The sequence below is a fragment of the Aethalodelphis obliquidens genome, unplaced genomic scaffold (assembly GCF_003676395.1).
Source record: "Aethalodelphis obliquidens isolate GAN/ISIS:26980383/991018 unplaced genomic scaffold, ASM367639v1 scaffold27, whole genome shotgun sequence".
Lineage (NCBI taxonomy): Eukaryota > Metazoa > Chordata > Mammalia > Artiodactyla > Delphinidae > Aethalodelphis > Aethalodelphis obliquidens.
In genome coordinates this window covers 6488544-6514417 of record NW_020837971.1, presented here as the reverse complement: position 1 = coordinate 6514417, position 25874 = coordinate 6488544, and the positions used below count along the sequence as shown (strand labels likewise).

Sequence of the window (25874 nt, the reverse complement as noted above, 5' to 3'; positions counted from 1 at the left end):
CAGCGTTGTTAAAGCACAGAAGAGGTCTAGTCTAGGCTTCTTGACTAGCAGTTCAGGTGATGCCTAAGAGAAGAGGTTAAATGTTTCCTCTGGATGAACACTGCTGCGGAGTCCTTTCCATAGGAGGTAGCATTCATCAATTCCATACTTAATCTGTTTTTGATTATATTCTGGTGGCCTTTAGTGAGCCTTTTGCTTCAGACTCATTAATTAGACTTGGAATTGATCACACTTGGATCTCATCTGTAAGGAGAGTAAATCAGAGTTTAGGGTCACACTCACGTTCTTCCCTCACACCTCTGGTTTGCTTTCATAAGTACTGCTTTCATCCAACTACCTGGGTGGCAGTCTGGGGTGGCCTGTGGAAGTATTAGTGGAAAAGTACCACCCTCCTTCTAAAGGGGCACATTAGTTAGGGAACTAAGGTCAGGGAGTGCACCCTCAGTCAGTATTCTAGTTATAATGCTTTTTTTTTCAATATCAGTTTTTTTTTTTAAGGCATTGGGTCTTTTTTTTTTTAACTTTATTTATTTATTTTTGGCTGCGTTGGGTCTTCGTTGCTGTGCGCGGGCTTTCTCTAGTTGCGGCGAGTGGGGGCTACTCTTCATTGCCGTGAGGGGCTTCTCATTGCGGTGGCTTCTCTTGTTGCAGAGCAGGGGCTCTAGGTGCGTGGGCTTCAGTAGCTGTGGCACGAGGGCTCTAGAGCTCAGGCTCAGTAGTTGTGGCACACGGGCCACTTAGTTGCTCCGCAGCATGTGGGATCTTTCTGGACCAGGGCTTGAACCCGTGTCCCCTGCATTGGCAGGCGGATTCTAAACCACTGCACCACCAGGGAAGCCCAGTTATAATGCTTTTAATTGTAGTTATCAATATTATCACTGAAACATTTTCTTAGTTGTACCTTATGCATTCCTTCCCTGGAGTAGACAAACCCAGATCACCACAAACAGAAGTGGTCCTCCTGAAAATGAATGTTGGCAAATAGAGATGAGTGATATCAATTTGGTGTAAATCACAGGAAGAAGTCATATTTAACAATTTTAATAGCGCTTTTCTGTAAGGTGCTGTGCATGTAGGAGATGCAAAGATCTATAAAAAACTGGTTCATATTTCTTAGCAGATTCGTTTATGTATTCAGCAAATAAATATTTAGTAAGCACCTTCTCTGTTCCAGGCACTGTGCCCGATCCTGGCTTATTACAGTGTATGTTAGGTTTATGAAGGTGAAAGGTTAAATAACAGTGCAAGAGTTCAATACAGTTCTAGTTAACAGTAGAAAAGATGATGTAAGGTGGAATATTATTAAGCACCAAATAGTGGATGCAGATAAGTGTGGTGGGATTCCAGGAAAGGAGAGTTTTAGTGTAGCTTGGAAAAGTGTCCTGAAGGATATCTTGTGCTTCTCTTTCAAGGTGAAATATAGTATTGTATTAGCAGAGATGATCAGCAAGCATGCGTTTAATTCTTGTTACAGAATTTTTGAGCTAGTTAATTTACAAGAGGGTTATGTATAAACTTAAGAAAAGAATCTGTATGAAACATCCATTTTTAATCTGTTGGGCTGCTCTTGCCATAGGCATTTGCCATTAGAAAGTATTTTCCTGTATAAATCTGAGTTCCTGATTTGTCTTGCTAAAAGGAAATTTGTAACTTGGTGGCTAGAATGTAATAAATGTTTGTGACTACAGTTGGCCTTTGAACAATGTGGGAATTGGGGGTGCTGACCCCCTGTGGAGTTGAAAATCAGTGTGTAACTTTTGACTCACCCCAAACTTAACTGCTAATAACCTTACCGATAAATAGTCAATTAACACATATTTTGTATGTTATATGTATTATATTCTGTATTCTTACAATAAAGTAAGCTAGAGGAAACGAAATGTTATTAAGAAAATCATAAGGAAGAGAACTAATTTATAGTACTATACTGTATCAATACTGTTAGTTTACCTTGTTTATAAGATGAATCGTCTGTCAATATCTACATCAGTATTGTCTTAACAATACAAAACACTGGGCTTGTTATACATATTACTAACTAGACATTAAAAATGAAAAGATAATGTGAAAAAGAAATTCATATCTGTTTACAGGTATAATGATTCATACATTGATAACAAAGAAGCAGCGATATAATTGCTTTATGGTAGCCTTCTGTTATGGATAGAATTCCTTCATGGTAGCCTACCTATATACTAATGAATGAACCCTTATAAAGTTTCATGGCATACAGTATTCCAGTCATATTCATAATACAGTATTGTAAACACATGGTTACATTTTTTTGAAAAATCACTTACCTGTGATGATAGGCTAATACACAGTTTCTCCAATTATAGGAAGGAAGGAGGGGTAGGAAGAAGGGAGGAAGGGAGAGGGAGAGAAAGAGGGGAGAGGCTGGGAGGCACAGACATACCATATGGTATGTATGGTAATGTAATCCTTTGGGAGCAAAGTTATAAAACAAAACTAACACATTATTAATTTTATATTAAATATCATTCACTTTATGCCTTTGTAAGGATATACTATTATCTATATATATTTTACGCTTCATGGCATACTTAATTTTTCCTATGTGTTTAGGCAACGTGGTTCATCTGTGAGTTTTTTCAAATTGTTGCAAATCTCCAGAATTGTTTCGAATATGTTTATTGAAAAAAATCCATGTATAGATGAACTCAAGCAGTTCAAAACCTGTGTTGTTCAAGCGTCAACTGTACTATGGTAGTGGTAGATGATGATCATAGAGACTCTACTTTTTCACGGAAATTGCATCATCCAATTTTCTTATAATTATTTTTTAAGTGTATGTGAATTCCTCCAAAGCAGGTTTTATCTCTAACTGATTTTTGTACTCTTTAGTGCATCATGGTTTTCAGCATTTAGCAGCTGTCTAATTAATGTTCATTGAATGAATGAAACATATTTGTAGTATTGACCAGACCAATATAGGGGTGTTTGACAATTTTCACTTTTCTCTAGGCTGCTGACTCATAATGTACTTCAGGAGAATCTTGGGAATATGTATTTTGAAATATATGCTGTGTAGATTTGATCATTGAAAACAATGATGAAATGTACACATTTAGGCCAAGGTAAATGTAGTAAGCGTAATTCAGAAGTATCCTGTAAGTTTTCCTTAGAACAGAGGACTCTTGAAATTCTTTCTAGTCCTGTGTTTACATATGCTTAGTTTAAAAGCTTTAGAATGTAGACTGAAGTTGCAGCCTGTGGGCTTAGATTCTATAAAAAAGGGTTAAGAAAAAAATGAAGTATGGTCAAAATCATTCTTGAAAAATCTGTTAAATCTCTCAAATTTGAAAATACAAACATTTATATATATAAACCTGTATAATAATAAAAAGGGTTGAATATATATATGTATAGTAATATATCATATATAATAGATAGGCCAAATGTGATTTTCCAGAAATTTTGAGAAGGAGTAGAGTTGAAATCAAGTAGGTTTGAGGTATAATGATGAATCCACTAAATGCTCACTGTTGAAATCATTTGGATTGAATAATTTACTTTATCATGGAAAAGTTTGTCACAAATTGATGAATGTTTATTTTCTGTTTTGTATGTGCAGACTGATATTTGTCTTTTCTCTGCTAGAGACATCATTTCAGCTTTCCATCCATTTTTATTTATGGACATACTGCCAGTGGAAAGACCTATGTAACACAAACTTTGTTGAAAACTTTAGAGGTAAGAATATCCCAAACTCAGTGTTAATTGATTTTTATTCATAGACTCCTAGAAATAGAAGGGATCTGGGAGATATTTAGTTTACCTTTCTCTGAAGGAGTATCTTCTACATAAAACATTTCTGACCAACTTTTTGTTGAAGACCTTCAAAGACTGTAAGCTTCAGAAGGCATTGTTAAATAACTTGAGCCTTGATGTTAGAATGTACTTTTTAAGTTGAGCCAAATTACTCTCTCTAACTTTCATTGGATGATAATATTTGGGGGAAAACACACATAATAATACATTCTTTAAAAATACTGAAATCTGTTTCTTCTCCATTATTGTACATATTTGAAATATTGATAGTGATAAGTCTGAATCTCCACAAGTACAAAACTAAATATGTCACCTTTACCCTTCTTCCCATATTGCCTCTAACAGTGAATTTCACCATTCACACAGTTGTCTAAACTTGCTCTTTACTCTTTCTTTATCCTCACTCTCTTAGTAAATTGAACAGTAAACACATCCTGTTGATTCTGTATCATTAATGCCTTGACTCCATGTAGCTTGAATCATAGCCATTGCTGCTACTTGAGTTTCATTTACCATTATTTCTTTCATTTATTTCCACAACAGTTTCCTAAGTGCAGTCTGTTCTCCACCCTGCAGCTAGTCCATGAAAATCTTAAATAAGATATTTAGGAAAAGGTTCGGGTGTTTTGCCTGATATATAAGACCCTTCATGAGCTGAGTTCAGTTTATCTTTCTTAACGTAATGCCTAAGAATTTGAGATAGAGTCTGGCAGACTCATGTTCTTCTTCTGGGTTCACCCCTTAGTGCTTTCGCATCTGAAGAGTAGGGCTAATAGTGACAACATTTGGAATTGTGAGAATTCAGTGAGTTAATACATTAAAAGTGCTTACCACAATACTTAGTATATAGTAAGCACTCAATAAAGTTTAGCTGCTATTGTTCGTGATTATTGCCACACCCTGTTTCATATCCTAAGCCAGGGATGGGCAAACTTTTTCTTATGGGCCAGATAGTAAATATTTTAGGCTTGCGGGCCAGGTACTTTATATTACAACCACTCAACTCCTCCTTAGTGTGGAAGCAGCCATGGACCGTGTCTATCTAAATGGGCATGGCTGTATATATCAAAACAGGTTGCTAACCCAAAGGCTGTAGTTTGCTACCCCCGGTCCTAACTAGCTCAGAGTATGTGTGTTTTGTGTGGCATACTGAACTATTTTACAGTTCTGGCTGTCTCTTACTTTCAACCCTTGGCACATACTGCTTGGAATGGCTTTCTTGTACTCATTCACTCCAACTCTTCTACCCTATTATTTGGCAAATGCTTATTTATTTTGCTATGTTTTCTTGTGTTTACACTTTGGGTAGCCTTTTTTGGCTCTCTAGGCGGTGTTAGATGCCCCTCTGTTGTGCAGCCTCAGCACTCTGTGCTTAATTCTGTTGTAATATTTATCCCTTTCAGCTGTGATAAATCTTTGTGTTTCCCTGGCTTGAAACTGTTTCTTGGGGTTATTCCCAGCACAGTTCTTGGCATACATCAACTTAGGGATTTTAGCCTTTGATCCTGAAGTTTGCCTGTGCATTTTAAAATACAGATGCCTGAGGTTCATACCAGGCTTCAGAACCTGAGTGTACAAGGTCCTCGCTCAGGCATTTGCATTTGGACCTCCCTGCATGAAGTGTCCAAAAATATCTATATTGAATAAAAGCATGAAAACTGAATATGGAAGTTCCATAGTTAAGGGCTGTATTTCATTTTTTAATGTATCTTGGTTTTTGTTGCTGCTTAAACATTGTAATGATAATTATCATCACTTTTGGTATAGGTACACAAAGAGACATTTAGAATATGCTGCCATTAAAGGTCATGGATAGCACACAGGTAGCAGTAAACACAGTCTTAACAGAGCTATTGTGGACTGTAGTTCATAAAGGAGTGGGGGTAAGGGAGGTCAGAAAATGCTGGTGAAATTGTGCCTAAGTAACTATAATGTAGCCTTAGTTACACTGCTACTCTGAGAAAGAAAAGCCTCTTTACTGGGTGAGATTTATAGAATGTCGCTAAAAATAGTTATAGGTTCCATTATTTGTGCCAGATGCCACACGCTGTCTTCCTCTGAGTGATCAGTACTGCTTTTGTGATTTCATTTTGAGAACAGACTATATTTATAAATCTTTTTTTTCCTTGTTACTTCTGGAATTACCTCCATTTTGATAGTTCTCTAAATGAAGAGCTAGTTCTAAGTCCTTATAGGGGGATTACTCTGGTTTTTAACTCTTAAAAATGTTTTTTTGGTTTAGGTGTGTCCATGATTAAAAATATTATTTTAAAATTATAAGTAAGAAATTCCCACTAAGAATTTTAACATTCACATGTTCTTGGGTTTCTTTGTAAGAATTCTTTAGCGGGAAATACAGGTTTGCTTTCAATCCCTGTAGGAAACAAATGAAAACTCAAATAATTAAAGTGTGTTTAATGGAGGGACTATAATATTTTACAAAGGTTGAAGAAATGTTACGGGAACCAATAAGGGATGGTGATGTGCTGAGAGCCTTTACCTCTCTCAGACCTGAATGGCACAGGAAGGAGCTGTAATCAGGCCCCAGCAAGAGGTGTAGCCTTTGATGAGAGGCTGCCCAACTCGAGCTGTTGCCTTTGATAGAAGATGCAGCCACTGTCAAGCTGTGGGATGGGGGTGGGAGTCAAGGGAATGAATATTCACCTTCTTTCTCTTACCACTTTGCTTCTGTCTCCTGGTTCTTCCCTTTGGCTGAATCGAGCAAGAGCTAGAAAATGAGTCTGGGCGATGCAGTCTGTAGTGGTCAGCCTCCTGGGGCACAGAGCAGTTTGGAGAATGGTGGGGTATAGATTTAGAAGGGCAAATGGCGGATATCCAGCAGAGCCGTTGTTGTGGATATGTGTTTTCTATTTACACTTTTTTGGTTTTTGTTTTCAGCTTCCACATGTCTTTGTGAATTGTGTTGAATGCTTTACCTTGAGGCTGCTTTTGGAACAAATTTTAAACAAGCTGAATCATCTTAGTTCTTCAGAGGGTGAATGTTCTACTCAAATAACCTGTGAAACATTTAATGACTTCGTTCGCTTATTTAAACAAATAACCAAAGCTGAAAGTCTCAAGGATCAGACTGTATATATTGTAAGTATCATCTCTTATTTGAAAACTGATTTATTAGATCAATTTCCATATTTTTCTTTTGAGACTTATGTACAGTGCATTGTACAAGGTGCTTATGCAACATAAAAATGTTTTAGATATATTTTTTTAATTGAGGTATAGTTTTTTAATTGAGGTATGTATAGTTGATGTACAACATTAGATAAATTTCAGGTGTACAGCATAGTGATTCATAATTTTTAAAGGTTATACTCCATTTATAGCTATTATAAAATATTGGCTATATTCTCTGTGCTGTACAATGTATCCTGTAGCTCATTTATTTTATATGTAGTAGTTTGCACCTCTTAATCCCCTACCCTTATGTTGCCCCTCCTTCCTTCCCTCTCCCCACTGGTGACCACTAGTTTGTTCTCTTATCTATGAGTCTGTAGATGTAGTTCTTATCTAAAGGGAGCTTCACTTTAGTAGAAGAGCTATGACGTACTCACATATGACTACATATAGAATGTGATTAGTAATAACCATGATATGCAAAGCACTGATTCAGGCACATCTGGTACGGCTTCATAAGGTGGTAACATTTGAGATAGATCCAAAAGAATGATTCGGGTATCATTAGGAAGAAACTGAAGAAGAGGAATTTCCTGTGGAGGGAATTAGGCAAAGGCATACAGATGGGAATGGAGGCCAGGGAATGCCAAGTAGCCTGGTCTTAGTGGGTTTAAAGTATGAAGGAAGAGAAAGAAGAGTAGAAAGGTGGGTGGGGGTAGATCAGGGAGTGTCTTGAAAACCATACTAACAAGCTTTATTTCATTTCTTAGGCAGTGAGAGGCAAGGACGTAGTGAAGACTAGAGCAACAAACATGCTTTAGGAAGACTGCTACGAAGGCATGTTGAATAGGTGAATTTGAGGGGATTGAAAGACATAGGCTAGATGGTTTTGAGGCTCTTGTAACTGTTTCCATTAGAGGAGATTTGGGCCTGGACTAGAGTTGGGGCAGAAGATGCAGAAAAGAATAAATGGAAGAGACAGCAAAGGTCAGACTTGTCAATTATATATGGGGCAGGTCTGGGAAAGATGAATTGTTTGATTTTAGGTTGGCTAAGTTCAAGTTTTAGTTGTTACATCAATGTGAAAATAACTAGCAGACAACTGAAAATATATAATGTTTTACATTAGTGAGATTTTATAACACCTTAACCTTATTTTAAAAAATGATTATCTCTGGAATTGAAATTAAAATTTAATATAATACCTTCTCATAATGGCTAAGTTTATACTCACTGAAGGGACCACATCTTATGCATTCTTGCATCTCCTTAAATGTGTAAAACAGTTCCTTCCACATGTTAATTTTGTTCATTTATTTATGCAAATATTTACTGAGTACTTCTTATGTGCCAGGCACTATTTTAGATACTGGAGATGGAACAGAGACAAAATAGTGTCTGCCCACTTGTGGCTAATTCCTCTAATTGAGGAAGATATGTAGTAAGCAAGTTAATATGTAGTATGTCAGATGTGGTATATTAGAGTAAGGGAGAATCCCCTGGGTGGGGGAGGCTAGTTATTTCTAAGTGGGAAGGCAGAGAAGATCTCACTGAGATGATGATAACTGAGCTGAAACCTGAAGGAAGCGAGGGGCAAGTCATGAAAATATCTGAAAAAAGAGTATTCCAAGCAAAGAGATTTACGTGAGCATACAGAGGAGACTGGAGCATGCCTGTGTATTCAAAGAATATGAAGGAGGCCATTTTGGCTGGAATATAGTTTAAGTAAGGGGGAGAGGGGTAATGTTGAGAATCAAATGAAGGGTACAGGTACATTTGATTCTTCATTTGAGAATCAGACGAAGAGTACAAGAGTACAGTAGTGCAGGCTAGTGTTATGGGTTGATCTGTTTCCTCCAAAAATTCGTGTGTTGAAATTCTAACCCCTACTACCTCAGAATATGACCTTATTTGTAAATGGGGTCGTTGCAGTTCTAATTAGTTAAGTTGAGGTCATACTAGAGTAGATTGGGCCCCTCATCCAGTATGACTGATGTCCTAATAAAAAGAAGAAATTTAGAGACAGACACGCACATAGAGAAAATGCCACATGAAGATTGGAGTTATGCTGCCACAAGGCAGGGGATTACCAGGAGCTAGGAGAGGGACCTGATACAGGTCCTTCTCTAGAACCTTCATGGGAAGCATGGCCCTGCCAATAACTTGATCTTGGACTTCTGGCTTCCAGAACTGTGAGATAATAAATTTCTGTTGGTTAAGCCACCCTGTTTGTGGTACTTTGTTATGGTAGCCCTAGGAAACTAATACAACTAGTTATGAAGCATTTGTATTAATCTAGGCAAACAACATGTTGGCTTAGACTGGGGTAGTATCAATGGATATGGTAAGATATCGACTGGATATATTTTGAAGGTAGGGTTGACAGAATTTTCTGATAGAGTGAGTGTGGAGGAGGAGAGAAAGAAAGAAGTCAAGCATGACTCAAAAAAAAAAGTTTTTGTGCGCTTGAAGGGATAAGGTTGTCATTATCCGAGTGGAGAAAACTGCAGCAGGTGGGGTCTTGCTGGGGGAGAAGGAGTGATGAGGAATTTGGTTTGGGGCATGTTAAGTCCAAGTAGAGATGTTGAGTTGGCACTTGGATGCTTGAGTCTGAGGTCAAGAGAGGTCCAGCATGGAGATACCATTTTGGACTTCTGAGCATACAGTAGTAGTACTTAAAGCTGTGAGACAGGATTAGGTCACCGAGAGAGTGAGTGAGTTAGAAAAGAGGTGAGGCCAGTGACCGAGTATTCTGGTGCTCCAGTGTTTAGGGGATGAAGAAATAAGGAGACAAGGGCTTCCCTGCTGGCGCAGTGGTTGAGAGTCCGCCTGCCGATGCAGGGGACACAGGTTCGTACCCTGGTCCGGGAGGATCCCACATGCCGCGGAGCGGCTGGGCCCGTGAGCCATGGCCGCTGAGCCTGCGCGTCCAGAGCCTGTGCTCCGCGGCGGGAGAGGCCACAGCAGTGAGAGGCCCGCGTACGGCAAAACAAAAACAAAAACAAAAAAAGAAATGAGACAAGAAATCAGTGATGTACTGATGTCCTCTATAAAGAAAACTTGGAGAGTGCATAGTCCTGGAAGTTTCTCTAAGCTGCCCCTTTCCTGGTCCTTTGGCTAGAGAAAGTAAGGTTTTGGTTGGGGCTCTTTTGGTCTGTGCTGCTTGGCCTTCCTGTGTTGCCGGCTTATTCAGCTCGACAAATGGGATATGTGAGGCAAAAAGACAACTTAGACAATTCAGCCTCTGAAGTGAGTTGTCATTCTTCTGGTCCTGAGGTCCCTAGCTGGTCTGCCTCCTTCTTTCCACCTTTCAGAGCCCCATTTGTTTTATATGTAATACTCAAGATTCTTAGTTTTACTTAGGAGGAAGAGGAAAAAGTGCATCTACTCCATCTTAGAAGCAAAAGTCTAATTTTTTTTTCTTAAGAGCAAGTACATAGTGAAGAATTAATAACTACTAGTATAGTTTGGCACTGTTACCTTCATTTATGCTAAGACGACTCTAGTTTAACCCACCATTGCTTTTGCACCATTAGTGCAAATGTCACCATGATGAGAAAGGCATATAAATTTTTAGTATTATTATGAAAATAGTTTTGACCTCACCAACTTCCTGAAAGAGTATCAGAAACAGCACACCCCCCTACCCTCACCTCACAGGGGGCCACAGACTACACTTCAGAAACCAGTGATGTAGGAAATAAGTTGATCTTTCACTGGGTAGCGTAGGCAACAAGATCACTGGTGGAGAGAGGGATTTAAGGAAATGAGTCTACCATATCAGAAGGAGGTCATTTATGTGGATTTTGAAATATCCAAAACTACAGGAGTTATATTAGAGATGTGATAGTCAGAAGCTATAATATTTAAAGACCAAGGAGGAATGACCCCAGAGTGTTGGATGACTCCAACAAGTAGAGTTTCAAAGTTGTGTCTTTAGGGAAGAGGGAGAATCAATATTCTGCAAAGAGCCATGAGGAATAAGTAGGACCCAACTCACTTTTCAGGCCCAGTGGATCAAAGTAGGCATTCGATAAGTTATTTGTTAGATGACTAAACATTAGGGTGGAAAAGTTTGCAGGTGTTTAGCATAGAACATTATTTAGAGTAAATCGTAGAACGTTCAGCTAGCTAATATATGAATTGGTAAGTTTCAGCACTTAGGAAATAATGCAGAAAGATGTCTGAGGATGTTTTCTAGTCAGTGAACAAGCTTACAAATCAAGTCTATTAGAATACCTTCAGGTAAATTATTTTTAAAATGTTTGAATCTGAATTAAAATGTTAACTTCTTTGAATATTAGTTATTTGATAATTGCTTTTTTTTTAACATCTTTATTGGGGTATAATTGCTTTACAATGGTGTGTTAGTTTCTGCTGTATAACAAAGTGAATTAGCAAAAATATGGAACGCTTCACGAATTTGCGTGTCACCCTTGCACAGGGGCCATGCTTATCTTCTCTGTATCATTCCAGTTTTAGCATATGTGCTGCTGAAGCGGGCACTGATAATTGCTTTTGAAGAAGGATCATTTATTAAAATACCATAAAACCATTAATTACAGTTGGTTAATTGTATCCAGTCAGAAGAATGAACTATTAACTTATTGCTTCAGCTTTGTGTTTTGCATTAAAATGGGCATACAAATGGACCAGTTTATTTGAATTAATCTGTGTCATGTATTAGAGAGTTTTAAAATGGAAATTGATGGGAAAACTGCAATTGAGAATACATAGTGGAGAAACTAATTTGTATCTTTTTAGTGGTAGATAATTTTAGCTTTATTTTGTCTAAATGAATTAGGAATGAAATATCTTAAGTTGATTACTCTCATACATTGTTTCAAGCTATCTATTAATCAGTAAAACAGATAAAAAACAATTTGGACTATTCAGGGAAATAATATATTCCCTGCATTTTAATTTTATTCCTAATTTAAATGATTATAATTTGCAACATAATCCCAGTAGCATTATCATAACACTGAACAAAAATTTAATCTTTCTTGGGGCTTCCCTGGTGGCACAGTGGTTGAGAGTCCACCTGCTCATGCAGGGGACGCGGGTTCGTGCGCAGTCCGGGAAGATCCCACATGCCGCAGAGCGGCTGGGCCCATGAGCCATGGCCGCTAAGCCTGCGCGTCCGGAGCCTGTGCTCCGCAACGGGAGAGGCCGCAACAGTGAGAGGCCCGCGTACCGCAAAAAAAAAAAAAAAAAATATTTCTTAACATGATCGGTTTTCTAGTTAAACAGGGTTTAGTATCGAGTTACAAAGTTCAAGCAAGAAAAGTTTTATATGATGAAATTCAGAATTTTCTTCTATCTCTCAGGTCAGGTCAGAAAGCTTTGTAATTATTGGTACGTGGTAGACATTTATCTTTTACTAAATGTAATTAAAAATGCACATAGTTTTATTTCTTGTATACCTATAAGAAAAGGTCCTTAGAGCATCTTCATTCATTATCTTTTTGATGGTATATCTTTAAAACAAACCTATTTTAGTATAACTATGACCCATTCTCTAAAATCTGTGTTGAAACATTTTGTTAGTAGTTCATTTTTTAACTTATTTGACCTATTTGAAATGTCTTCCACAAATGTAAATACTGTTTAAAAAATTAATTCATAAGTTCCATTTTTTTTAACATGGGAAGTTCAGATAATTTTGCATTATATTATGTAACTGTTTTGCTAAAGGGCTTTTAAAATCAATTTTGACACTGCTTTTTTTTTTTCATAAGGTTCTTGATAAAGCAGAGTATCTAAGAGATATGGAAGCATATCTTTTACCTGGATTTCTTAGGTTACAAGAATTGGTAAGTGATGAATGAATTCTTTTCCCCTATGGCCTAATCAGTAGAACTGTGTTGTCACATTTTTTCATTTTGCTAATTTGATAGGTGAGAAATAATCTCTTAATATAAAGTTGATATGCATTTCTCTGTTACATGTGAAGTTGAGGATTTTTTCAAAGTTAAAACAATTTGTGATTTAATAAGACTTATTCAACTATTTTAGCTTTTATTTTTGATTGCGAAGTGGCTAACGCTGCTTTCTATTAAAGGATTTTAGGTGTTTGCTAGAGTAAATTGTGGAGATGGGCTAGACTTTGAACTGTCTGCAAGAATTTTAAAATTTTCATTTCAGTAATCTAAAGAATGATAGGTCTGTTCTGGATCATCTGATGTTCTGTCTCACAGCCGCTCAGTTTTTAGAATGAGCTTTGTGTTTCAACTTAAAATTGTGTTGGCCCTGAATAACACTAATTCTACTGTGATTGTCATGGCCTAATGAGAAAAGAACAGGGAGAGACTTACTATGTATATGTCAGGTGAAAGCCAAATAGTAATATGATGGCAACAACAGGCAGTAGTTTGTAGTGGTTTGAATAAAGGAAATTGGTGAGAGAATTCGGTTTTTACCAATACTAGTTGCTATAGGAATGCTAAACTCAAAAGGACTGTGGCTGTTTCCTGTTAGTACCATATTCATGAAGTGAGCAAAGATTTAGTTTAGGCAAAACAGTAATGTTCATTATATTCAGATAATGTCAATTTAAATTTTACTGGTTTTATAGTTTTATATTTAACTTATAAATAAAAATATGTGGTTTTATGACTTTATAAGTACCTTGAGCATAAATAGTTTATACTTACTTAGTTTTATGTCTGTATTATTTAAGTATTAAGGAACATTATAATAATTAAGTGAATATTTGGGGAGACAGTGCCTAGAGCATTTCCACCTTTGAAAAGTTAAGTATATTACTCAAATTTGAGAAACTGCTAGAAGTTCTCAACTGATTGCCACTGAAATCATTGTGTGCCTGAGGCTGACTCCTAAAATCCTCTTTTAATAATAGTCTTGAGGGGCAGATGTGGAGAGGACAAGAGAAGAGTAAGTGTAGCTGTTGGTGACTTATTGTGGAAGTTTCCTCATGCAGTCTAGCCTTTCCCACATGGATTAACTCTTGGCATTTTACTACTGACATCAGGGACCCATCCTCATTGAGTAAAGGTCTCTTTCTCTCTTTTTATTTATTTTTTCTTGTGTGTGTTTGCATAAATCCGTCCACTATTTCCCATTGTTTTGCTCAAGGACTCCCTCTCTGGTAGCCAGAGTGCATTCTTGCTGTCCTCTCGCCCTTCCAGTAAAACTTGCCCCACTGTTTTTATCTTGTCACAGTACTTAGACCTTTGATCATGCATCCTGTCACAGTACGTAGGCCTTTCACTTTTTTTTAGTTTTAATTATGGAAGTTATTTGAAGAAAATGAAAAGATTCATAGTAAGCTCAACTCCATCAGAAAAGAAAATTGTTGTTTTGATGTTTCTGAAAGCATATTTGATTTTTAAATGTGTATTTCATTTAAGAGAAATATAGCAAAAGCATTTCACATTTTTTTTATATTACTTATCAGACTAAAATGAAGTTTAAATTATGATAGATATCACTGTACACTGAAAGTACTTCCAGATGAACAGATGAGAACATTACCCAACTTAAAATCCTTTTATTTATTTATTTTGTAATATATATATATTTTAATTTATTATTAATATACTTTTTTTTGTTTTTTTGGCTGTGTTGGGTCTTTGTGGCTGCGTGTGGGCTTTCTCTAATTGTGGCGAGCGGGGGCTACTCTTCGTTGCGGTGTGCATGCTTCTCACTGTGGTGGCTTCTCTTGCTGCAGAGCATGGGCTCTAGGTGCATGGGCTTCAGTAGTTGCAGTACGCGGGCTCATTAGTTGCGGTGTGTGGGCTCAGTAGTTATGGCTCACAGACTTTAGAGTGCAGGCTCAGTAGTTGTGGCACACAGGCTTAGTTGCTCAGCGGCATGTGGGATCTTCATGGACCAGGGATCGAAACCGTGTCCTCTGCAGGTGGATTCTTAACCACTCAGCCACCAGGGAAGTCCTTAAAATCCTTTTAGACTGATAAATGCCTCTATTTTTTTTAACCTCTCAGTATTTTTTTTAACAGACTTTATAAAATTCCTTTGGGTAATCATATTTTAAAGCAAAAACAACTCAATGCTTTGTAATCAAGATTGTGTTTAGAGCATACTTTTTTATCCCTATGGAAATGAATTGAAGGATTCTTAAAAATTAATAGACAAAAAGCATTTGAAAGTAAAAATCTTTTCCTTTCTTTCGTAAAGATGCTACATTTTCTGTGGAGTTATTAATTTATTGAACTCAGCTATCTTTGTTAGCCAGAAGTATATTTCTCTAAATAATGAAAATTGGAATATAAGGTTACACATAAGTTAGAAATCAATAAATAGTAAATCACCATCAAAGTATAGTGTAATTTATGTATGAGACTGGGTCCTAAGAATAGTTATAGAACAAAACAAATATGTCTTGTTTTGTCAACTTGGGAGAGGTCCAAAAGAACATGGGAATATTAAAATTTGTGTTGAGAATGCCAGGTGTCTATAGATAAATTCTAGCATTAGAATTAGCATTTGTGGCCACTCTGTAGAAGGATAACATACACATTGAGCTTGTTCTCTTAATGTTATTTTTGGAATACTAATTATAATTTCTACATATATTTCAAAAGTTTTCTGTTTACTTAACACTGGTATTTTGGATACTCACACTTGTTTGTGTTTTTAATGTATACTCAACATCTTGAATATACATTAAAATATGCAACTGATATTTTTTTTCCTCTGGGTACTATAGCCGTTTTAATCATGAGAGATGTTAAGTTTTGTCTTTTTTGGTTTATTGATGTAAAGCATGTGATTTCTTTGAAAATTTCCATAAAAAGTTCTTGTCTTAATCGTTCAAGCAGATGTGTTTCTTAATTTCTATAAAATTAGTCGTTGTGTGACTGTCCTAGTATTCATGGGTAACTGAATTGTCGATTAACCTAAAAGTTTTATGGAAATTCTAAGTAATTATGTTTGAAAATTTGCATACAAGGATGAGCTCCTTGATTGGGTTTTCTAAATATGGCTTATTAGTATGCAAATAATTTGTTATATGTTGGAACTTCGCTGGATTTCTTTTGAAAGAAAAATTCAAATGGAATTAGTGTTCTGAGTAAGATTTTTTAATGCAAAGTTACTTTTATTTATCTCTCTTTTACAGACTGACAGAAATGTGACTGTTATTTTTCTCAGCGAGATTGTTTGGGAAAAGTTTCGTCCAAATACTGGATGCTTTGAGCCATTTGTCTTGTATTTTCCTGATTATAGCATAGGTAAATTTGAAAACATTGTTTTGATAAATGATATTCAGTAAAATAGTTTTTGTTGTTTGAAAGATTAAGCTAGCATGTTCAAATGGGAATACTTGGATGTTTTAATCTATTATGGTTTGCTGCCAATCTTAAATAAAATATTATTTATATTTCTGCACTTACAGAGGTTGTTCTTGTATAATTAACGTTTTTTTGAAAGAGCAGTTCTCACATATTTGTAAATAAAGGTGTATTTTCACATTTTTTTAGTCACTACAGTAAGATGTATATATAAGTGGGATTATTACATCCGTACAAGTGAGTTGTTTAGATTGGCAAAGCACATTAAAATTGTACTGAAATCTTTATATACCATGTACTTGAGTTAAGTACTATGTGGAATGTATCTTTTGATTTTATAAATCTCATTTTTCATTACTGTAACTCTTACAGTAGCAACTGTGCTAGCCCTTGTGTTTCTTGTTTCTTTTTGGTTTGTGTTTAATCTTAAATTTCATAGATCCTAATAATTTTTATCTTTGGAAGAATACAATAGTTTTTTTGTTGCTGAGTAGCTTTGTAGATTAATACTGTGCTGTTACTGTGCAAATATGATAGTTCAGATTCAAAGATCATAACTGAAGCATAAGATGACTAGAGGCTATGAAAAAATAACATTCCTTGACCTTGAAACACTATCCCTGTGAACTGATCAGCTACAAACATTCATTATTAAGATCAACACATTTTTGTCTGTTTTCACAAGAACAGCGATCAGGTAACACCTCCTGCCTTTGATAATTGAGATAACAAAAAGGAAACCAAAACAGATGAAGGGAACCCTTAAATTTTTAATAGCTCCTCTTATATGAAAAATCACAAGGAGAAGAGAAAAGGGTAGGAAGAAAATGAATAAATCAAAGGATTTCATAAAAAGAATTTCTTTGTACTTCTCTTGTGACCATTAGATGTTAAAGTTTTTCATGACCCATTTTAGTGAAAAATTATTAAAAAATGCTGGTATTCAAGTGAAGTTGAAATTAAAGTATGCTATAATGAATTGTAGAATTTGATTAAATTTTATAAAAATAAGGATACAAAGCAGCAGAGATGGAGAGAATTTGAGGACATAATTAAATAATTAAAGTGACCGTGCTAATTTTAGAAAGTGTAAGCTAATAGATTTTTTTTTTTTTTTTTTTTTTTTTGCGGTACGCGGGCCTCTCACTGTCGTGGCCTCTCCCGTTGCGGAGCACAGGCTCCGGACACACAGGCTCCGAGGCCATGGCTCACGGGCCCAGCCGCTCCGCGGCATGTGGGATCTTCCTGGACCGGGGCACGAACCCGTGTCCCCTGCACTGGCAGGCAGACTCTCAACCACTGCGCCACTAGGGAAGCCCTAATAGATTTTTTTAAAAATAAATTTATTTATTTATTTTTGGCTGTGTTTTCTTTGTTGCTGGGCACGGGCTTTCTCTAGTTGCGGCGAGTGGGGGCTACTCTTCGTTGCAGTGCGTGGGCTTCAGTAGTTGTGGCATGCAGGCTTAGTAGTTGTGCCTCATGGCTTTAGAGCACAGGCTCAGTAGTTGTGGTGCACTGGCTTCGTTGCTCTGCAGCATGTGGGATCTTCCCTGACCAGGGCTTGAACCCATGTCCCCTGCATTGGCAGGCGGATTCTTAACCACTGAGCCACCAGGGAAGCCCTAAGCTAATAGATTTTTGAAAAGTGTATAATGTGGAGCCAAGTTCATCTGATTATTAAATTTTAGAGCCTTTAACATATCAGGTTTTTTTAAAATAATTCAGAAGCATCATAATCATACAAAAAAACGTTCAAAAAGGAAGCATTAATTGATAAGCCAAATTATAGTCAGAATAAGTAAGCATGGAACCAGGGCAAAAGGATAATCTTAGTGTCTAAGTCATCCAATCATAACTTGGTACATATGTCATCTGTAGAAATATGGTATCTGATGTTCAGGACACTCTTTCCTCTTAGCAGTATCACTAGGGCCCTAATTTGCATTTCTTGTTTTCCCTCTCCCACACGCAGACTGCTCATCTTTTGGTAATGCTTTGTTTTTTTTTCTTCAGGTGGATTATAGTGCAGTTGATCAGGTTTTTGGTTTAGTTATTGAATCAATCGGAATAAGTTAAGTTATTCTCTAGTTAACAATCTGAAAATCTCAATGACTTAAAATTTCCCACCTCACAACCTTAGTGCTATTTTTGTCCTACATTTAACATATACATTTATTATAAACCTTATAATATATTACTATTTGGGCTTTACAGAAATAAAAAGCCAAGGTAGAAAATATCTTTTATTGTTTATCCTGCTGGAGATTTGTTGAGCTTTTTGGATATGTGAGTGTATAGTTTTAACTTTGGAAAAGTTTCAGCCATTATTTCTAAAAATATTTTATCTGTGTCCTGTTGTTCCCCCCGACTCTGCTCCCCACACCTTTTTCTGGGACCACGTTACATGAATGTTAGACCTCGTGATACTGTCCTGCTGAATCTCTTATTTATTTATTTAAATTTTACATCATTTTTTGTCCTCAGTGTTTTACTTGGGATAGCTTTTGTTTCTGTGTCTTCAGGTTCAGTGACCTTTTTATCTACAAGTGTCTAATTTGCAGTTAATCCAACCCAGTGGAATTTTCATTACCAATTTTATGATGCTTTTGTTTTCCGTTATATTCTTGAGCATATGAGCATGTTTATATTAGTTGTTTTAATGTTCTTGTCTACTAATTCTACTACCTCTTTCGTTGTGGGGATGTTTCTATTGACTAATTTTTCTCTATTATGGGTATCCATTATACTTTCACATGTGTTTAGTAATTTTTGATTGAATGACAGGTATTAAATTTTTTGTTGCATGCTGGACTTCTTTTCTAGTTAAGCATTTACATCACTTGAAGGTACATGTGACCCTTTTGAGATTATTTTTAAGCTCTTTTGGAGAGAGGGTCTAGAGTAGCCTTTATTCCAGGGCTAATTTTAGCTCTACTTCTAAGATATAGTCCTTTTGGGTTCTCTGCTGAATACCCCATGTATTTAGTATAGTTTCTCCATTCTTACTGGTGGCAAATTGAACAGTTTATAGCCCTGTCTGAACTCTGGAAATTGTTTGACTTAACAGCTCTCCAGTAATTGTTTTTTCCCCAGAAGGTGTTCTTGCTTGTCCTTTTGAGGTTTTACTCTATGCATATAAGTACTGTTATTCAGCTAAGAACCAAGGGCAACATCTAGGCAGATTTCTGGGGCTCTTTCTCTGCATAGCTTCCTTTTCTCATGTATTCTACCCTGCACATTCTAGCTACCTTAGCTCTATCTTCTCTGATCTCTGTCTTATCAACTCACTGAGATTAATGGGCTCCTTTTGGAACTCTCCTGTACGACAGTTCTAAAATTACCTCTAGTTAGAAAGCCTGGCTGATGGTAAGACTCACCTCATTTCACTTTTCTCATGTATCACAGTCCTTTGTTGCCTATTGTTTGATGTCTGAAAATAATTGTTTTCTATATTTTGTCCAGTTCTTAGTTATTTATAGGAGAGTATTTCTGGACCCTCTTACTCCCTCATGACTGGCAGCAGAAGTCCCTCAGAAGTCCCTCATGTTAGAAATGGTTCTTGGTGTGTTAGACTGTATTTTGATAGTGAAATTTTAATACAGCAGGGGACCCATCAAGTGCTTTCTCCTTCCCTTGATTTATTACCTGCTAGTACACTGCTTTCAGCTTTCTGTTAGAGATGGGATTTTTAGTAAGTTTGACTGTTAGAGCTGGTATGGCTTCCTTAATGTTGAGTTGTACTCTGAGAATTTGTCTGTAGCCTGTATAACTAAGCAGCTGTTCTACTTTTGTTGCAACCCAGTGAGAGTTCTAATTCTTAGAAGACTTTAGTCAGAACTGAAGTGGGCCAGTGGTCATATATAATCAACTCTCTTAGGAGGTACTGAGTGTCACCTGGAAGGGATACCAAGAAGAGAGTCAGGAGGAGCTTAGGAGTGCAGTCTAAGCTGGAGACTTAACTGGTTTCCAGGTTTCCTCACCCATGCATTTAGAGACCACCTTTTTGCCTATGTATGTTTGTCTGTCTGACCGTTGATCCCTTTCTTCCTTGCCTCCCTCCCTTCTTTCTTTCATCTATCCAGTTATTTGTCAGCTTTTATTGGATTGGCCAAAAAGTTCTTTCGGGGTTTTCTGGGTTTTTCCGTAACATGTTATGGAAAAACCCAAACAAACTTTTTGGCCAACACGATATATAAATATCTTTATCTCCAAGTTTTAAGGCACCTTTAGAAATTTTTAGTGTATCAAATATTTGTTTTAAAAAGCTTAGTAATATTAAATTTAAAACTCCTATTACATGTAAAAATACATAGATTCCAAAGTCAAGTTTTGGACTTTGTGTATTTTTTTTCAGTGGTTGTGATATTAAAATACAGATCTAGTAACAGTCTCTATCTGAAATTCCTTCAGGATAACATTCTAGGCATGAGAATAGGCTTTGAAATGTTTTTTGGGCCCTTGTTTGTTTATTTGTTTTTTTGGTTTTGGCCAACTGCCCTGTTTAAAAGATCCCATTAATGTAGCTGTTTCTAAATTTCTGTATATTAGTATCTGTTGATAGGCCATATCTATTGTTATGTACCTATATCTAACTGACTGTGAGGAATAAGACAGTAGTTAAAATCAAAGGCTGATGGTAAATGGGAGAGTATCCATGGTAAAAATACTCACTTAAAGGGATTCTTAGACAACAGGAAATTGACACGATCAGAACATCCCATGAGAATTTTCACTTGTAAGTATTGTGAAAGTCTTGAATCCTATGGAACTGGGCTTAAAGTACTAGTCATGTTCAAAGAGCTCTTAACTGAGAAGTCTAAAAGAGACCATTGCATCAAGAAGTCAGAGGGAATTGCAATAAGGAATGAGTGAATGACTGATTTATGTGCTATAACCGGGAAATTTTGAATAATAGGTGGTTTCTTTTTAGTTTTCACTGTGCTTCTACAATATATTTCTAGCAGGATAAAATATAAGTTTAGGACTCTAAACATGTGATACTGTATAAGGAGTTTAAGGTAGAAGAGAAATAAAGACACCAAAGTTGTAGGAAGAAAACACATTTTATAAAAATGGAATGACATAGTAAAGATGAAGATTTTCATTAAAAAAATCATGAGTTCTTTTCATTTTACAAAAAATGAGCATTTTCCAGTTTGGTGGTAGTTTATGTAGTACCGCTTATTTTTATCTAGTTGATTTACTTAATTGTTAGAAAAATAAGTGGAATCCATACTATTTTTTTGCCCTTGATATTCATGTTGCCTGTTATAAGGTTCTTGTGTTTTTCTTTAGATGTCATTGCTTCGTATTTGTCTTGAGTAAAATTTAGTAATTTTTCTTAGAATGTTAGGTTCATAATTCTTTTACCTCAGTTTCAAAACTTGTATTACTTTTGCATTCTAATCTTGTAACTGTTTCATTGTTCCTAATAATTGCCGAGCCTGTGTATTTATTGTTTAAACCTTTGTTATAAAATGCTAGAAGATATAACTAGGGTGATGGGTCAGTCATTTCTGTTCATTTGTGTCCTGTGAACAGGTAACCTTCAAAAGATTCTATCCCATGATCATCCTCCAGAGTATTCGGCTGATTTCTATGCTGCCTACATTAACATTCTTCTTGGAGTTTTCTACACCGTCTGTCGAGATTTGAAGGAGCTCCGGCATCTGGTCCGTGCTCATTTTGCTTAAAAAAAAAAAGTACATCTTTTAATATTTTTCCATGAAGAAAGGGTGTGAGATAGGCTAGAAGCTGAAAATTTATTCTGGAAATTTGGATATGGCCTTTGGGAGCAAATACACCCTAAGAATGTAGAAGTCAGTGGGTTAGTACAAACTTTGACCTGATCAGAAACCTTTGTCTTTTTAGTTGTTTCTTTTCATACGTCGTTAGGAGTGTTTTTTAAATTTCCTCCTTTCTCTTTTCTTTAATTGCAGAAAATGTTTAACTTTATTAAAATTAAAATGAAGATTAACAGAAAGGTGGTGTGAAAACTTAATAAGCAATTTTATATCTTTTTGTTAATTTTTTGTAACAGATTGTTTCAGGTTAATGTATGTATTGATAGTGGTCTGGAATCTAAATGAATTTGAATATTGTCAGAAGCTTTATATAGGTGTTTCATTAGCCACTGACCTTGAGTTAGTAATCTTTATATAAAGGATTACTTTGAATAGTTATATAAAGGATTACTTTGAATAGTTATATAAAAGATTACTTTAAAAAGTTTTTAAGGGCTTCCCTGGTGGCGCAGTGGCTGAGAGTCCGCCTGCCGATGCAGGGTACACGGGTTCATGCCCCGGTCTGGGAAGATCCCACATGCCACGGAGTGGCTGGGCCCACGAGCCATGGCCGCTGAGCCTGCACTTCTGGAGCCTGTGCTCCGCAACGGGAGAGGCCACAGCAGTGAGAGGCCCGCATACGGCAAAAAAAAAAAAAAAAAAAAAAGTTGTTAAAAACATTAGAATAGCTGTTTACACTTCATAGGCAGTTTGGAAAATAATTGTATTTACTTTAATTTTCATATTTTATTTAATTTTTACCTTTCTACTTTAGTTGTGGGGATCTGAAAAGGAGGAGGCAAGAATATCTGGTTTCACTTTTAGAACCTTTTATTAATACTTAAGGTCTTATCTCCATGTAACAGAAAATGGTAATATATCTAAGGCTAGAAAACAGTTACTTTCAAAGGAACAGATTCTACATCTCTTGGTACATTTTCTTTGCTTTGCTCTTTTCTTCGGTCTGAAAAGTATTACTTAGAGGGATTCAGTGTGTATTTGAGATAGAATGTAGGAGAAAATGACCATTTAAAATTGTTCACATTTAGTATGTTTTTGGAACTTTCAAACTTTAGACCTCTTCTGATTTAGTTGTACGTTTCAAGCATCTTCTGAGTAGGGAAAAAAACAGAAGACAAGCTGTTCTAGTTCAAGCTCATCACTAACATCTCTCTGGAAGTTGAATGTCTGAGACTCCTGGTGCCCAAGGGAAATGACAACAGGGGGGCTTACAGAGAGGAGCGAGGGTCAGTGCACGGTCTCAGTGTGAGATGGAGTCAGGAGCAAATACTCATCCATTGTCCTTCCTGGGAAATAACTTGTAGTTTCTACTCCTTAGCACTGATGTCCTTGAAACCTGTGGGAATCTGTGCTGGCAGCCATTTCAAAGTAGATTATAAAGTGCAAGAAGGAGGAATTATTTAGAGAAACTATTAGTAGGAAAAGAAAATGTGAAATTTAAACATGGTTTTTATAAAGTCCTTTGGGTTTCACTGAGGAATGATTTTATTTAGGGATGAGGTTACAGCTTTTTATGTTGTTACATCATATTCATAAACTTGAAGCTTGAAGTATGGTTTAAGTCTTTACTACTACTAGTAATACTAATAAATATAAGAAATGATCTTTAAGCATTGGAGAAAAAATAGTATAGTGTTCTATTTTTCTGAGTATGTAGAACATAGGATAATATATGTTGTCTTTTTTCCTTCAAATGGATATTATTATTTGTTTTAAAGTTTGTAAGTGGCATATTTCTTAAGAGTTTAATAAATCATCTGCAGAATATTCTTTTTAGGCATCTTTTCTATGTATGTGCTTTTTTTAATATAATAAATTTATTTATTTATTTTTGGCTGCGTTGGGTCTTCGTTGCTGCACGCAGGCTTTCTCTAGTTGTGGCGAGCAGGGGCTACTCTTTATTGTGGTGCACGGGCTTCTCATTGCGGTGGCTTCTCTTGTTGCAGAGCGCAGGCTCTAGGCGCGTGGGCTCAGTAGTGGCTCGTAGGGTCTAGAGTGCAGGCTCAGTAGTTGTGGCACACAGGCTTAGTTGCTCCATGGCACGTGGGATCTTCCCAGACCAGGGGTCGAAGCTGTGTCCCCTGCATTGGCAGGCAGATTCTTAACCACTGTGCCACCAGGGAAGCCCCTATGTATGTGCTTTTAAATTTGCTTTGGGAATTGTTATATTTCTTTATATTTAGAGGCTGATACATTAGGCAGGATTTAGCCAGTTAAGGAATATTTTACATATTGTTTTACTGTTGTTATTGATAATTGTGGTTTTGTTGTAGTAATAAACTATAATAACATTTTACTTGAGCCAATTATATTGAAATAAAATTGCCTGAATTCTAATAAAATTTTTACTTGAAAAATAATATTTAATTGTGGTAGATAAGTGCTTTTTTCTCTTTTTTTTCCTTGTTTATAGGCAGTACTTAATTTTCCTAAATATTGTGAACCTGTTGTTAAAGGAGAAGGTAACTATAATTTTACTATAATAATATTTCTTTTGAAAAAAGTTTCTGTAATTCTAAATTATTGAAATTTTCTCTCTTTGGAGTAGCAAGTGAACGTGATACTCGCAAACTCTGGAGAAATATTGAACCTCATTTGAAAAAAGCCATGCAAACTGTTTATCTCAGGGAAATATCAAGGTAATTTTCTATTTAGTATATGTATTTTTTCTATATTTGGGATATTCACTAAAATGTACATGTTTTCCTTTACCTTCTTCACATTGGGCAAAAACTCTTGTGATTTGAATCATTTCTTATTATTTTGGGAAGGACAGACAATTTTTAGCCAGTATGTTACACAAGGCGTATTTCTAATAATTGCTAATTTTTTTAAATCTGGAAAGCTACAGGAAAATCAGTTTCAGCTTTGTTTTTTATATTTATGTTAGATATTTGAATGGTATAATAAGAAATTGATTATTAAAGAAACGTATAAGTCAAGTCATAAGTCTACATTTGTCTGTTATTAGACTTTCATAGTAATGAAGCTGCTTAGGAGACATGGTTGCACAGACATAGAGTAGTGAGAACATAGGTCTGATTTCCAGCTTAGCTGTTTTCTGCCTTATGAGGTCTTAGCAATTCACCTAAAACCTCTAGACCTCGGATCCCTCTTCTAACAGTCCTTAAAAGATTTCAATAATATATGTGAAGATGATTTGTGAATAATAAAGTTCCTTATAGGTGTTAGGTTTAGCCTACATTACAAAGCAACATAGGAAATTTAAAAACATCAATGCTTTTGTCTTTTTTCACTTTCTAATCAATTTTGTTATCATTTTTCTTTAATGAATACCTTATTCTATACTTTGTGCTTGATTTAATTAGCTGATTATAAGAATATAATAGTTTCTAAATAAGTAGAAACATTACAAAGATATTATTATTCTCTTTTTAATAATTAATGAGAATGTTTGGAAGTCACAGAATAGAAAAGCTTGTGATCTGATCTTTTAAAGGTAGAAAAATTTGGATACTTGTTAAAGTGACTCTTACATAGTAATAGAAGGACTTCCAGTTTCCCATAGGATAGTGTTGGCCACCTAAATCAAGTTCTCTCCACAAGGTCAGTAAGGAAAGCAAATAAAATCACTCATAACCCTTGCCTGCAATATGACTAGGAGTCTACAGAGCTGACTGTAAACTTCAGTTTATATGTAAATAGTGAAATAAATAACTGAAGCCAGCAAAGCCAACCCTGGGGCTTATGCTGAAGTGGAAAGTTAAGCAAAGACTATAAGGAAAAGAGGAGAGGACAGTGGGGACAGGGGATGGGGTCGACTTGTAGTGATGAAATACAAATGAATCACCTCCAGAAAGAGAGTCCAACCCTGAGTGGGATAATACTGAGAACAAGTGAGACCCGAAGG

General features: G+C 36.1%; 1 protein-coding gene and 1 non-coding gene across 4 annotated transcripts in view; one reads left to right on the top strand and one right to left on the bottom strand.

Annotated features, from left to right (window-relative positions):
- The window catches only part of ORC5 (origin recognition complex subunit 5), a 72436-nt gene that overhangs the window by 709 nt on the left and 45853 nt on the right, over nucleotides 1-25874 (top strand). For all 3 annotated transcript variants that reach the window (XM_027123842.1, XM_027123843.1, XM_027123844.1), the window contains exons 2-8: nucleotides 3622-3714; nucleotides 6691-6891; nucleotides 12666-12740; nucleotides 16028-16139; nucleotides 21741-21871; nucleotides 24417-24465; nucleotides 24552-24642. In XM_027123842.1, the coding sequence (XP_026979643.1) occupies nucleotides 3622-3714; nucleotides 6691-6891; nucleotides 12666-12740; nucleotides 16028-16139; nucleotides 21741-21871; nucleotides 24417-24465; nucleotides 24552-24642 (752 nt within the window). The remainder of the gene's footprint in view (nucleotides 1-3621; nucleotides 3715-6690; nucleotides 6892-12665; nucleotides 12741-16027; nucleotides 16140-21740; nucleotides 21872-24416; nucleotides 24466-24551; nucleotides 24643-25874) is intronic.
- On the bottom strand, nucleotides 11324-11430 carry LOC113629643 (U6 spliceosomal RNA). The gene has a single exon (XR_003436643.1). It is a non-coding gene; the product is annotated as a U6 spliceosomal RNA (small nuclear RNA).